This window comes from Heterocephalus glaber, unplaced genomic scaffold (genome assembly GCF_053883595.1).
Source record: "Heterocephalus glaber isolate CG9 unplaced genomic scaffold, H.glaber_assembly_v1.0 deba00001444, whole genome shotgun sequence".
Classification (NCBI taxonomy): domain Eukaryota; kingdom Metazoa; phylum Chordata; class Mammalia; order Rodentia; family Bathyergidae; genus Heterocephalus; species Heterocephalus glaber.
The window spans coordinates 24,679,059-24,693,041 of record NW_028258297.1 but is presented as its reverse complement, the minus strand read 5'-3'; the positions used below and the strand labels follow the sequence as shown (position 1 = coordinate 24,693,041).

General features: G+C 42.6%; 1 protein-coding gene across 4 annotated transcripts; it reads right to left on the bottom strand.

The window, feature by feature from the left end:
- Nucleotides 1-1,304: 1,304 nt before the first annotated feature.
- Nucleotides 1,305-11,475, bottom strand: Gprc5d (G protein-coupled receptor class C group 5 member D). Of its 4 annotated transcripts, XM_021259162.2 has the most exons (4): nt 10,538-11,475; nt 8,539-9,479; nt 2,678-2,745; nt 1,305-1,581 (listed from the first exon to the last, which is right to left on the bottom strand). In XM_021259162.2, the coding sequence occupies exons 2-4, from the start codon at nt 9,434-9,436 to the stop codon at nt 1,510-1,512; spliced, it is 1,038 nt and encodes a 345-aa protein (XP_021114821.1). In that variant the 5' UTR covers nt 9,437-9,479; nt 10,538-11,475; the 3' UTR covers nt 1,305-1,509. The 4 variants fall into 4 exon arrangements, with proteins under 4 accessions (XP_021114821.1, XP_087070201.1, XP_004845911.2 ...); XM_087214075.1 differs by lacking the exon at nt 2,678-2,745; XM_004845854.3 differs by lacking the exon at nt 10,538-11,475 and having other exon boundaries at nt 8,539-10,044.
- Nucleotides 11,476-13,983: the final 2,508 nt, after the last annotated feature.

The window sequence follows — 13,983 nt, the reverse complement described above, 5'->3', positions numbered from 1 at the left end:
CCAGATTGGCCTCAAATTTACAGTGATTCTCTTGCTTCCAGTCTTATCCGCCCCCCCCCCCGCCTTTCCCTCTCTCCCTCTCCCTCTCCCTCTCCCTCTCCCTCTCCCTCTCCCTGCAGTGCTGGAGATCAAACCTAGGGCCTCATGCATGCTAAGTGAGTGCTTCACCAGGAATCTACTTCCCCAGCCCTTTTGGGTTTCTTTATGCAAAATGACCAGACCTCTCATACTCATTAGGATGGCTGCTATACATAGAGACAAAAACCAGAAACACCAAGGAAATAACAAGTATTGGTGGGGTTGAGGAGAGAGATTGGAACTCTGTTCACTATTGGTGAAAGTGTCAAATGAGGTAGCCACAAAGGTAAACAATCTGAAGGTTCCTCAAAAAATTAAAATAGAATTACCATATGATCCAGAAATCCCACTTTTGGGTATATATATAAAAGAATTGACAGCAGAGCTGGGCGTGGTGGCGCATGCCTGTAATCCCAGCACTCAGGAGGCTGAGGCAGGAGGATCACTGTGAGTTCAAGGCCAGCCTGGGGCACATAGTAAGTTCAAAGCCAGCCTGAGGTATATAGTGAGACTCTGTCTCAACAAAACAAAACAAAAGATTTGAAAGCAGTATTTCAAAGAGATATTTTTGTACACTCATGTTCATTGCAGCATTAATCACAGAGCCCATGAGGTAGAAGCAACTCAAATGTCTGACAGATGAATAAAGAAAAATGTGATGTATACATACAATAGAATACTATTTAGCCTTTCAAAGGAAGGAAAGCCTGTTACATGCTACAGCATGGATGGACCTTGTGGACATTGTATTGAGTGAAGTAAGCCAGTCACAAAAAGACAAATACGTCATGATTCTATTGTATGAGGCATCTAGAGTAACCAAAGTCATAAAGACAGAAAATAGAATGGTGGAGGCCAGGGGCTGGGGCAGGGAGGCTAGTTCAAAGGGCATAGAATTTCAGTTTTGCTAAAAGAAAAAGTTTTAGAGACCTTTGTATACAACAGGGTCAATATAACTACTACTAGTGAATTGAACACTCAAATGTTGGTTTAAATGGTATATTTTGTTATTTTTTAAAAAGTATGACTAAAAAATACTAACCAGGGAAGTAATCCAACAGGTAAGTTGCTACTAACATCTCTACTTCATCACATTAGAATGAGCCTAATTTCTTCAGACCAGGGTATTTCAATCCCATGAATACGTGGCACCAATTCTTTCCAGGTTTGCTGGGAAAGGGCTAGTGCAGCCCTTCAGACGTGAAGAAAGAGACACACAGACAATGCAGGGGCCAGTAAGAGTGTAATTCTGCAGGGAAGGGTAGTTGTTGGATGGAGGGTCCTGGAGGATGGGAAGCGCTAGGAGTCAGAGGAGGAGGGCCAGCAGAGGCCCCGTTGCTAGTGTGACTTGCGAGCTCTCCAGGAGCCTTCCCCAGTCACCTTGATCAGGACGTGTGCTTGGATTTCCACGGTTCGTGTTTCCTACGGATATTATAATCCTGCATCTTGCTGGGGGCTTAGAGTCGCCCGTGGGATGAGATACTCCTGTGTGGTATCAACAGTCTGGAAAGGAAGAAATGCCATCAATAACACTCCAAGCCAACACAGGGGACAATCATCTCCCAAACTGCGTTTGAAATATTATCATCTCACCATCACTTAATTCTTTGTTAATGAAAAAGAAAAAAATACTGAGCCCACTCATCTCAGACTACCCTCTTAGGCATTAACAAGAATCTTTTTTGCAAGGCTCTGGAATGGCTGATTACTGGATTTTGAAACTCATCCAAGAAAGTCTTAGAGGGGATAATAAAGATTTTCTTATTGTGTAAATGCCCTCCTGAGGGTTAATTAGAGCAAATGATTTATAGCCATGCCCTTGATCCTTGTGTCTTTCTAGAAAAAGGAAAAATCTCAGATAACAGTCCAGAGGGCCTAGCTCAGCTAGTTGCCTGGTAAAGTTCATTGAACAAGCAGTCTGAGGACACCTTTCATTCTTGGATTTTAGCTGCTTTCCAGCCCCATCATTTCAGCACTGGGTCCCCAAGTGGTATTTTTGGCCGTCTGGATTTGAATGTCTTGGAGCCATCACAGTACAGATGTGAGTGATGCCCAATCTACTCCGTCTTTTCCCTAAAAGGATTAAAACTGGTTCATCTATCTGGGCATCCAGATGATGACAACAGACCTTGCCCTGTCCTTGGGGGAAGACTTGGGGGCTGGAGCTAGACAGTGATTCAGAGAGGCAATGGGGGATGCTCAGAGGATGGATTTAGTCAACTGATCCTAAAAACAGAGCCGGTGCCCACCCATATTTATGGTCTTCTGTTGACCTCAATGCAAATCCTGGTCAGCTGGCTCTTCTTCACCCTCATACAAACCGTTTAAGTTCCTTGTTCTTTCCGGAGACATTCACGGCATCAGAATAGACAGGAGACTCACAGGTTCGGGCAGAGGAGAATGGGAGCCTTGCCTGTCTTGTGCTACCCTGGTAAGGCTAGGAGCTGGATGGCAGAAGCTCTGCATGCCTTTGAGGATGATTCTGCCCTGTTTTGCGTGTCTGAGGTCAGTAGGGCCATTGCAAGTGGAGCCAGAAGGCTCTTCAAAGGAAGACGTGCTTACTATGTCTCTCCTGGGCAAAAGAGAGGAGCACATTTACCTGCAGCTGAATGGGAGTACCATAGGAAGTTAATGCTACATCCTCCTCAGCTCCGTCACTGTCTCGGGCTGAAAGCCAAAGGAGGGAGGGCGGGGTTAGTGTCAGAGATTCATGGGAAACAGCTTGTGAGGTCTACGAGATGGCTCAGTGGCTTGCAAAGGGGCCCCTGACCCTCGAAAAGCAATATTCAGTTGGAGCTGTTACTGAAAATAATGTACGGTTTAGGAGTGTTTTAGAAGTGTGCAAGGAAGGTTGATATGTGTCCAGGAGAAGCACATGGATGTTTAGTTACTAGAGGGGGGAAGAGTCCCCATCACTTTCTAGAGAAAGAGCATGAGCCCCAGAGCTTAGTATTAATTGTGTAAATGTGGGCATCACACTTGTTAAAAATTGTCCCTTTGAGCTTAATTCTTGCTTTTTAAGACTGGATGTAATAAAGACCCCTAGAGACATTCTATACTGTGGTAGAGCAGCCACACACAGTTATTTGCTTAATGTCTGTCTTCTCAACCAGATGTAAGCTTCGAGAAGACAGATGCTTGTCTCGCTCCAAGGCCAGGCTGTGCCCGATGCATTGTTTGCTGTTGGATGGCCACAGACATAACTGTGTCACTAGTGTTCCCACTCCGGGGCTATAGTGCTGAGTAGAGAAGGATTCTAATTCTGGAAAAGGATTACTGGGTCCCTCATCTGTGTTACCTAAAGCCAAGTTCCTTAACCTTTTGTTGCTTTTGCTTCCTGATGGAAATAAAAGACAACCATGTAATAGTAAATGTGTTGCAGAGATGTTTTAAGAATATAGTTAATATATATATAAAAACCTTGGATCAGAGCATGATATAGTAAAAAAAATATATGTGCTCTTTGTATATTTTTATTGGTGGTTGTGATGGTGTACAGTTTTAATTGATTCTCTGAGAACCTCCTCCTACTGGCATTTTTAAAAGGAGCTGGATGCTGTGAGGTTTGAAACATTTGTCTTAACATCTCCCTTCCTCTTCTCCTCCTGCTTTACTCCTTTTAGTTCCAGTACTGGGGATTAAATCCAGGGGCTGCTGAGCTAAAATCCTCAGCTTCTTTCTTTTTTAAACAAAACTTTTGAGACAGGATTTTTTTTTTTTTGGTCCCGGGGATTGAACTCGTGTCCTTGCGCTTGCACAGCAGGTGGCGAAACCACTGAGCTAAATCCCCGGCCCGAGACAGGATTTTTTAAGCTGCCCAGGCTGGCCTCTCAAACTTTAGTCCTCCTGCCTCAGCCTCCCAAGTAGCTGGGATTACAGGAATGTATGTACCACTGCACTAGACAAATGCTTATCTTTCTTCCAAGGCAGAACAAACTGAAGCCTTGGCTTAACTTTGCTCCTTGTGGCATAACAGGACTCCTCCACACTCAGTCCCTGGATAACCAGCTTTCATCCGACATTCTTATCAGACCAAATCATACATTAGAAAAACGAATTCTCCAGCTCCAGTTATTGCTCCTGGATTTACCAAAATGCTGAGTATCTCTCTATATTCAACTGGCAACCATTTCATGGTAGGAACTGGAAGTTGAGGAAGACCTGATATTTACACATGGAGGAGGCAGGGAAGGGCAAATAACCATCATTTATCAACAAAGACTCTGAGTAGATTCCTGGTCTTTGGAGCCCCTGGTCTTGTGTTTGCAGGAACAATTTTCCTAGGTGGTGAGAAAGAAGGAGAGCGAGGCTTTGTAGCCCGGATGCTACTGCCCAGTTATGCTTTGGTCTCCATGGATATCAGACCCACATGGACACTGCCCAAAGCCTCCCAGGACTCATTGTCTTCTGACCTGCTCTCTGCTAGTCTCCCCCACCCCGTCTGACCCATAACTCTTTTTCAATTTATTTTTAACTGATAAATAAAATTGGACCTATAATGGAGCACTATGTGACATTTCCATACCTGTATCCTTTGCTTAATGGCCAAATCCAGGAAAACATTATCTACCTCCTGACACAGTTATCAATTCTTTATGATGAAAAATATTCTAAATCCTTTCTTTTAGCTTTTAAGAAAATACACAACACACAGGACACAGCACTCCCTATTGTATAACAGCACACCAGCACTTCTTTCCCCTCTTTGGCTGTAGTAGCATCCACTGGTCATCCATTAATCTCCCCAGCCTTGGAGAACCACAATTCTATCCCAACACCTATGAAATCAACTTCTGTAGATCCCCGAAACACCTAAGAGTAGCAAACAGAGCTTCCTGTGGAGGAACAAATGACAATTGTGACACCTGAGACCATGTGAATTGGATTTCCTTTGGAAAGCTGGATGTGCTTTGAAGAACAAAAATGTTGAGAATTGTCAAAAAGGACTACATTTAGCAAAAGTTGGGAATACATCCTCAAAGATTTATGTTTGCAGGAACAATTTTCTCCTGGTTTGTCTCATTTTTGTATCATGTAGATTCATTGGTTATCTTTTCCCTAATATCTTAAAAAATCATACTAGGTTTGTCTATACACATTCAAACATCACATCACATGTGTCCACAGTATTGTGATTCTTTCGAACATGGGTGGGTCTTTCTTTTAGCAAGCTTGATGTAACGAGATTCTAATTAATCTCAAACAGATACAGTAGGTAATAGAGGAGAAGTTTTTATCTCACAAAAATGTTGGTAGTTAATAGTCTACTAGATTTAAGACTTCTGCAAATTTCCAGTGAAAAGAGCAACTGATTTAGTTGATTAAGTAATTCATCCATTTATTTTTGGACGTTAGTTATACTTTATTTGGGAAGAGAAATATTAAAAAACTCACCAACTCCACAAATAAAACAAGTAACATATCCATAAACTAATCTAATTAATGAAGGATATGTTAAAAAATAGCATAATCCCAAATGCATGTAAATGACTAATTAAACATTCACATAATGGCTTGTGCATTTTTACTTTGCATTTTAACTACTTTATTTATACACGCGCAGATTCTTTGCCCTACTCTTGAGCATCTTTATGTTACAGTTTCCTGAGCCTAACAATATGTTGAGGTTATAAAATATTAATCAAATTCTGTGAGAGCATATATCTATCTTTTTGGCTTAAGATTCTGGTGAAGAGCAACTGATTTAAAAAGTTCAATCAATACATATTTAGGGGATAGGGCAAAGGATATTTATACCCATTTGTTCACTGTCTTGTAGTGGCAAGCCTGACTGCACTTTTACTCTCTATCCAGATGTTTTTATATCTTGGATTTAAGTCCATAAGCCACTTCAGAGAGATAAAGTCTAATCTTCTCTGGAAAGACTTCTGGGGAGATGGAGTCCTTAATCCCTTTTGCTAATCTGTTCCAGCAAAGTGTTTACCATCCCTTATGTTCATATTTGATCTAAATTTCTCCTGTTTTGGTTCAAGTTAATTCCCACCCCTTGTTTTTAGCTGGAGATGGAAAACAGCAGGACAATGGCCTCTTGCAGGGAGGTCTTCATACTTGTGAAATTCTCCACTAATCATCCTTTGACTTACTTTTCTTTCAGTTGAATAATTCTGCTGTCATAAACCCAGTGGTAAATCAAATACTCATGCGAGTGGAGCCACAGTCGCAAACAGCATTAGTCAGAAGAGTCATATGACAAGTGCTTGCCTCATGGACTTGGACAAAATGATGTGTTTTAGTCCAGAATTTAGAGAGAGGGGAGGAGAGAGAGAGAGGGAGTGAGAACACTTCGGTCATCTACAAGAAAGGCACACGAAGAACTCAAGAGCTGCCAGGTCAGGATCATTGTCTTACCCTTTCCACACAGGTCTGATGCTATAATCCCTTAATCATCTTTGTGGTTTTCTGCCCCACACTTCTCATTAAAGAATCCCAGGCCTGGGATGGAAATTCTTGCTGGATCCTGACCCATGCTGAGGACAAGGACAAGGTTGTTCTTGGCAGCCACATCTGTTTACATAGTGCCTTGACGGTTTCTTCAGCAAACTGCCCCAGGCAGCTGAGAGCAGCTTTCCCCATCAGCTCCTGACCCGTGATGACATTCAGGCTTATTCCACTTACTGTTCCTCTACTTCTCTGGCTCTTACTTCCAACCTTATCTATTTGTATGTTTTTCCTAAGTAGCTGTAATCTTGCATTTTCAAATTGAGTTTTACGTAGTCTTCTAATTTTTGACATTTGTACTTTTTCCTGGTGACCTATATTCTGATTCTATTCTCTGACTTGAAGTTTCTAGTGACTTTGTCCAGTCATGGAGAGAAATATAGAATTTTTTTTTTAACTACATTATTGATTTTTTTCTCTCCATGAAATATCAAACTGCTTTGGCAATGACTCTCACTGGCAGATTATTTCCTGCTCAGAAATGGGTTTCTAACCTTACTTGAGTAACAGGGTTGTCCTGGCCAAATCAGGAAACATGTCCTTTTGTAAACACTCTCTCTTCAACTAAGATACTCCTTAGAAAATTTTGAACACACGGTCCATATACGGGGTAGGTAAGGACTATTGATCATTACAAGTGTGTACTGGGTTATTGTGAAACTCAGAGAGCTTCGTTCTGACTTTTGTTTGGTGGAAACATTCAACAACCAAAACCAACACAGCAACTTTTATCCTATCTTCTGGTAAGAACTATGAAAAGAATTTTCCAGAAAGATGGACTCTGCAATTCTGCCGCACTTCTCCAGTGATCTGATTACACATTATCAACAAGCAATGAAAAAATTTCAGAGGAAGGATGTAGTGTTAATTTCTGATTCTTGATCAACTGAACTGAAAAGAATTAATGGGAGCATTTAGATGAACAGGATTTGATTTGAATGTGCAATTAGCCATAGATTACAGCTCAAAAAAGTATATGCACTTAAAAGGAAAGCTTTACATTAATTTCTTTAGCTTGGTGAACATTATGTGTACTGCATAATATATAAAATAACACCATTGGTACACTTTAGAAATAAAATGTGAGAAATTAGTTGCCTATTAAGATATAAAAATTGATATAAAACTATGATAGTGAATTCTCAATAACAGGCCAGATGTTTCAGAAAAGGAATTAATGAGTTTTGATACATTTCCAGATAACTGAAATTGGCACTATTTCCCCCAGGTTGCTGGGGACAAAATATTTTTGTTGTTATAGATAATATGTTTTATTTCCTAACACAATGGAGTCAGGTGGCTTGGTCTTACATAAGACTAAAAATATGACCCAGAAATTATTATGAAAACATCACGTAAGCAACTTGCATTATATCTACCAATGATCGAACTTTTACTCAGAATTTGGATTAAATGATCCTTCCTGTTGCTTGTTTGTAAACCTTGAAAGATTTAAAACAATTCATAGTTTGAAAGTGGAAATCCAGAAACTGTTGGGTCCTGTGGCTTTTATGAGTGGTGAGTCCCAGAAAAAGTTTAAGATTATGTTGGGACAAATTAGCTTTGAGACTCAAAATTTTAAAATATTAATCACTGTTGCCAGGATTGACTTTTGTACTCAATAGCCAACTCAATTGGATATAGCATTCAATGTCACACAATAGCATGGGCTAAGCCTCATTTGGGGGTGAGTAACTGATTTTATTGTGGGTGCCTCTCTTTACCCGGCTTGTGCACTCAGAGTCATGCCTTGTTTACTTAGGATCTTTGATTCCTGTCTGTCTTGGTGCCTCCCCATCAACCTCTCTGTTCTGGAAGAACTACGTTTTCATAAAAATTTAACCTTGAATCCGAGAGTCTTCATCTCCACGCTTGAACTATGAAGTTACTCACCAAAAATCTGACCATTCCTTTTGGATCCCTCTTGGTCAACCAGCTGCCCTATTTCTCTGCACTTCTCCCTGTCCCCTGAGCCATGCCCACCTCCCCGCAGGAAAGTACCTCTGGAGAGCTCCTGGTTCTCCGTGCAGAAGGTGCGCTGGTAGACTGGGACCATACCACAGGCATCGCCTTGTGGAGGGCAGTCCTGCCTACACGATCTGTAGAGAATGCAGAGCTCAGGAATGATGTACAGCAGCAGGAAAACCCACGCATTGGTGACCAGGCCAATGCAGATGACTGCGTCGTCCCACTGGGGCTGCTGCTGGAGCTGTGGGTTGCCTCTCATGAGCATGGAGATCCACACCACCCAGATAATGATGGAGAGGAGCACAGTGACAAAGATGAGCCTTCCATGTTGCTTCCAGTTCTCACATGGGCCACAGAAAGTGGCTTTGGAAACGAAGAACGTGAGGGCCATCAGGAGGAGGACGTAGACCAAGAGCACAACAAAGTCCACATTGAGCTGATAGGGTGTCATGTGCACAAACATCATGCCTCGGGTCATCATGAGTGTCACATACTCGATGGCAATAATCGTCTGCAGCAGACTGACCCCAACAGCAATGCACAGGATTGTTGTCCAAGAGAAGGAGACTCCACCTCGGACCAGTTTCACCAAGTTGGAGGCATGAGCCAGGAGGCAGGAGAAACAGAGAGCAAAGAGAACCCCAAAGAGAAAGTAGCGCACAGGGGCAGTTTGTTCATTGAATTGGATGATAAAGGCAAAAGCAAGTCCAAAGAGCCCCAGCACACCCAGCAGGAAGAGGAACTGGGTGGGGAGGACGTTCCACTGGCTGCAGTCTTGGACTTTCCGCATAAGGAACAGAAAGGCTAAGAGCAGCAGAATTGTCACCACTATGCCAATCGCTGCCAAGGACTCCAGGACAATGCCCCACGCGCCCTCATTGTCACAGAAGAGATAATAGTCTTTGGTGGGCTCCATGCAATCATCGTACATGGTGACTTCTAGGTGGCCCTCACGGGAATGGTCTTCCTGCACCCTGCAGAAAAAGGAGGAGACAAACAGGTGATTTTTCATCCATCCTCAGAATGATGTTAGGAGTCCTAGGCAGGGCACTATAGTGCCTCTCACTCCCCATGAAGATGCCTGGCACGTGAAGGAAATGCCTTTACCAAACTGTCACTAGGACACGGAGAAGACACAAGTTCTATTTTGTTTGACTACTGATACTTATCTAAATCCTAAGCTTCCTTAGAGTAGTTTAGATCATATATATACAAGTGTAGTCTAGGGGGATGGGAAATGCTGGTACATACAGCACCCCCAGATTTATAGCTGTTGTATATAGGATGCCAGGAAAGCAAATGAGAAAGCTAACCTAATATTCTCCAAGCTATCTGCTAGAATTGCCCCATATTTCAGCTGGAATAAGCAGAACAGATTTCTTTGGGGCTCCAGATAACTCACCCCTTTTTTTTTGAGATAAGGTCTCATTAAATTGCTAAGCTGCCCAGGCAGGGCTTGAAAACTCATCCGTTTCAGTATCACAGTTTCTAAGGCTTTTTGAAAGCAAATACAGAATCTTTTTCATAAAATGGGATATGTGACAATGTTTGCGTGATTGATGGGATTCCAGCTATGTCAACAAAGTTTGCCTACATCAGTGGATCATTGATTCGATTATTCTAAACACGGATTCACTGCTTGAAGGAATAGGCAGATGATTTTCCCCAGTAATTTTAATTTAATGACTGTTTCTTTTTTCAATTCAAATCAATCCAATGCAACAGGTTATTATTCAACAGCTGTAGTTTATCAAAGAATTATATAAAATGGTTCCTTTTTTCCAAATAACTTTCTGGATAGCTTAGTATCAAAGTTCATGTCTTGACTAAAGTGGTTTGATAAAAAAAAAATCCCACATATTTATTTGGGGAAAACCAAACTCAACCAAACCAAGCCAAGCCAAACCAAACCAAACCAAACCACCTTGCTACTGAATATCCCCGAGCCCATTCCCCTTCAGTTATTCCCAAACTAGACGGCCTGAGTGATCCAGGTTTGTAGCTGACAGCAGGCCCCTTAATCCCGACTTACCTCCTCTGTGTCTGTCCGCTCTGGAAGCTGAGGCTGTAGTGGTGGTGAGGCTTTAACTGCAAATGAGTAAGAAGGAGACAACCTCAGCTTCTTTAATCTCTCCCCAAATGGGCGGAAGAGCTGTAGGCCCTCACTCAGGTTCCTGCAGTGCCTATAAAAAGAACCGGAAGGACAGAAAGACACACCTATTCCAGTTTCACAGCAGTTTATCCACTCAGATTTCTTTGGTGAGAACCATTATTTTTCATTCTTCTGCTGACCAGAGGGACCTTGGTTTCCAGGAGGTCCTCAAGGGGTGGGAATGTAGGGACATCTGTGTCCTCCTCATATATTTCAGTGCATTCAGGAAGCAACACGAGGCCTGTTTGGGCTCAGAGAGGGACACTTCATCCGTCTTCTGACCTACTTCCTAAAAACGCCATTTCCGGAGACTTCCCTACATCTTCGTTTAATTGTAAGATTCAACACAGCATCCATTTTACAAACTAACAAGAATTTCACTGGACCATTGGAAAGGCAATTTTGTCTATTATTAGCATTCAAATGGTCAATGGACTAGATGTGGTGGTACGCATATGCCTGTAATTCCAGTACTCTGGGAGGCTGAGGCAGGAGGATTGCAAGTTCAGCCTAGCCTGGGCAACTTAATTATTTAGCGAGATCCTTTCTCAAAAAATAAAGATAAAAATTTTAAAAGAGACTGAAGAGGCAGCTCAGTGCAAAGGCCTTGGGCTCAACCCCTAACACCACCACCACCACCACCAAAAAAGCCAAAAAACCCCCCAAAACCTCACTGAAAACCAAAAGTAAAATTGTAAATTAGAGGAATTTTGCTTACCCTGCGTATCTCTTTTCTTCTCTCTTTGAAATCCTCCCTCAGGCCCTGGTGATCCATCAGAGGTGGCAGCTCACCTGGACCAGCCATTTCTGGTATTGCCCATGGCTTTACTTGCAATTTCCAGATTCCCTTTGCCTCCTCAGCCCCATGGGAATGCCCTGCCAAGGGTCTTACTTCACTGGGCCATCCAGGCTCAATAGTTTTGCCAGGCTGGCTTTCTCGCAGCTTCACAAAGAACTAAGCTGCCCCGTGGTCGTCTTTGACGTGTCCCTGTCTTGAACTGCCTTTTGCTTTATTCCTATGGATCCTGTTTCTGATCCCAACACTTTTCCTACCTCTACGACCTAGTTCATCTGACCCCCTGAACTCTTCCTGGCTTTCCTGATCATCCGGGCACACATTGATCACCTTCCACCATCAACTCAGTAGGATTTATGGTACTATTCAAATTTTCTGCCCATTTTATGTTGTTAATTTGTCAGTTAAAAAATGAAGTTATAAACAATAAACAGATATAAATGAATAGTAATAAACAAGAAATTTATCAAGTTGTTTGTATGAATCTCATCTCTTTGACAGAGTTATAACTGCTTTCAGAGTTTTGTTTTGTTTTGTTTTTTGGTACTGGAGACTGAACCCAAGACCTTCACACTGAGCTACATCCCCAGTCATTTTTATTTTTTATTTTCAGACATAGTCTAGCTAAATTGCACAGGCAGGACTTGAACTTACAATCCTCCTGCCTCAGCCTCCCAGAGTGCTGGGATTACAGGTGTGTGCCACCACTCCCAGCTAGGTTCCACAGATTTTGCCTGAATAGCACCTGGCCCCATGCAGACCACAGCCTGGGTGAATGGTTGGGTTAATTAAATGATTCTAATGATAAAAGTACTTTGCAAAAATACTTTTTAGCAATGTAGTTTTTCAACAGATGCCTTTTAATGGAAACCACCTGCAAATATGTCAGGAACTTAACAAATCCTTGCCAAAGTCATTCTGATGTTCTGTCTTCAGTGATTCTTTAATTTAAAGCCCATTTTCTCCTTTGAGAAAAGAAAATTGTAGGGATGAGATGCTCTCCTTTATTTGCTTTGGGCATAACTGTTGTCCGTCTGAAGCCAGAAAGCTCAAGTTCACGCAAAGGGTAAAGGGATTTTCCAGAGGATGCCATACAGTGTCTACAGAATTCACTCGTGAAGAAAGTGCTCTCAGTAGACCAACAGGGATTTTCCATTTAATTCTTCCAAGAGACCTATTTCGGTGACCCCTACCTCCCTCCCCCTTCCTGCTTGTCTCCTTCAGCCCATTTTGCTGTGAGCAGACTCCTCCTGACCTCTGGATGGCTTGAAGAGAGTGAATTAATGAGTTAATACTCACAAAGCCTTTTGAGCACCTCAGATAAAAGGATCTGGCTCAGGTAATAATTATTGTCATTTTAAAATCTAGGTTGATAGAATTAACCCATCTGCTGCTAAGCCTGAAGGATGTAAGGGCCCATTTCATCTACACACATCCAAATTACTCACCTCATTTCTTTTGGCTTCTATGCGGCAGCAACACCTGAACAAAGAGTTCAGATATGGCTCTGATGAATCAAAACACATAGATTACAACAAGTCCATGAAGCATGGAGATAAAATAGTCAAGAAGCTGAATGCCTTTTGCCAAACATCTCTTTGCTGAAAAAGAAACAGAGCCGGAGGGAATGTTGGAGGTCATCTAGCCTAGCGCTTTCATTAATAATGAGGAAGCCAACAGGGTAATGTGAGGAATTTAGTAATAAGGAAGCAGGGCCCAGAGAGATGAAGGCACGGAATGTTCGAGAAGACAGCCCAGGGTTGTCTCACAACCGGCCATGGTCTTGCTGCTGTACTGGCTTCACTTCCCTGACACTTTCCACCTCTGGGGACAGGACTTACACAGACATGAGTCCTTTGACAACACTCGAGGGTCATGACCAGAAAGAACAAGAAAAAAGCATGAGTGCATCGGATGTGCTTCATCCTGCAGAGGCTATGCCTGGCCATGTGGAGCCCATTTATCCTTTCGCTTGCTGGCACCTCCTGGGCTGACTTCCAGGGGGGGCAGCCAGAGCACTTTTGCCAGTCTGACTCAGTAGGGCCTGCACTTGGAGTTCCGTGGCTTTGTGGTCACCATCTTGAAATTCTTAATAATTTTATCTTTGATTTTGTATTTGGTGAGCGAAGCAGATGAGATGAGTGAGCATGTGCAGGGGTCTTACAGCCTTCATTCAAAACACGATCCTATCCCCATAGCTTTGTCACTGCCCAGAGACAGGCTCCTGAGCACCTCGTCTACGCCTCCCCTTGGCCCTGAGCCTCCTGGCCTCGCACTTCTGCCCCTTCCCATGGCTGCAGCTGCCCCTTGCAGTGGCTGCTCCTGGGTAGGAAAGCATAAAACAGCAACAAACCTTTGGAAATCAGGCTTGTTCGTTCCTCCTAATGAGTCCAGAGCCATCACCTCTGACAGATATGCATAGATCTTATTCACCTTTTCATCTAATGCTGAAGGTCTGCAAGCCAGAGGAAATGGTCTTGTCAAAAATGCAACAGTAAACATAATTTTAAAGACAATATAGGAGCTCCCA

What these genes read in the sequence shown, in the direction of transcription:
- Gprc5d (XM_004845854.3), bottom strand. Translation starts at nt 9,517, where the DNA reads ATGAAAAATCACCTGTTTGTCTCCTCCTTTTTCTGCAGGGTGCAGGAA. An exon ending in GAACCAGGAGCTCTCCAGAG is followed by an intron (nt 2,746 to 8,538) that starts GTACTTTCCTGC and finishes TTTGGCTTTCAG; the next exon opens with CCCGAGACAGTGACGGAGCT. An exon ending in GTACTCCCATTCAGCTGCAG is followed by an intron (nt 1,582 to 2,677) that starts GTAAATGTGCTC and finishes CTTCCTTTCCAG; the next exon opens with ACTGTTGATACCACACAGGA.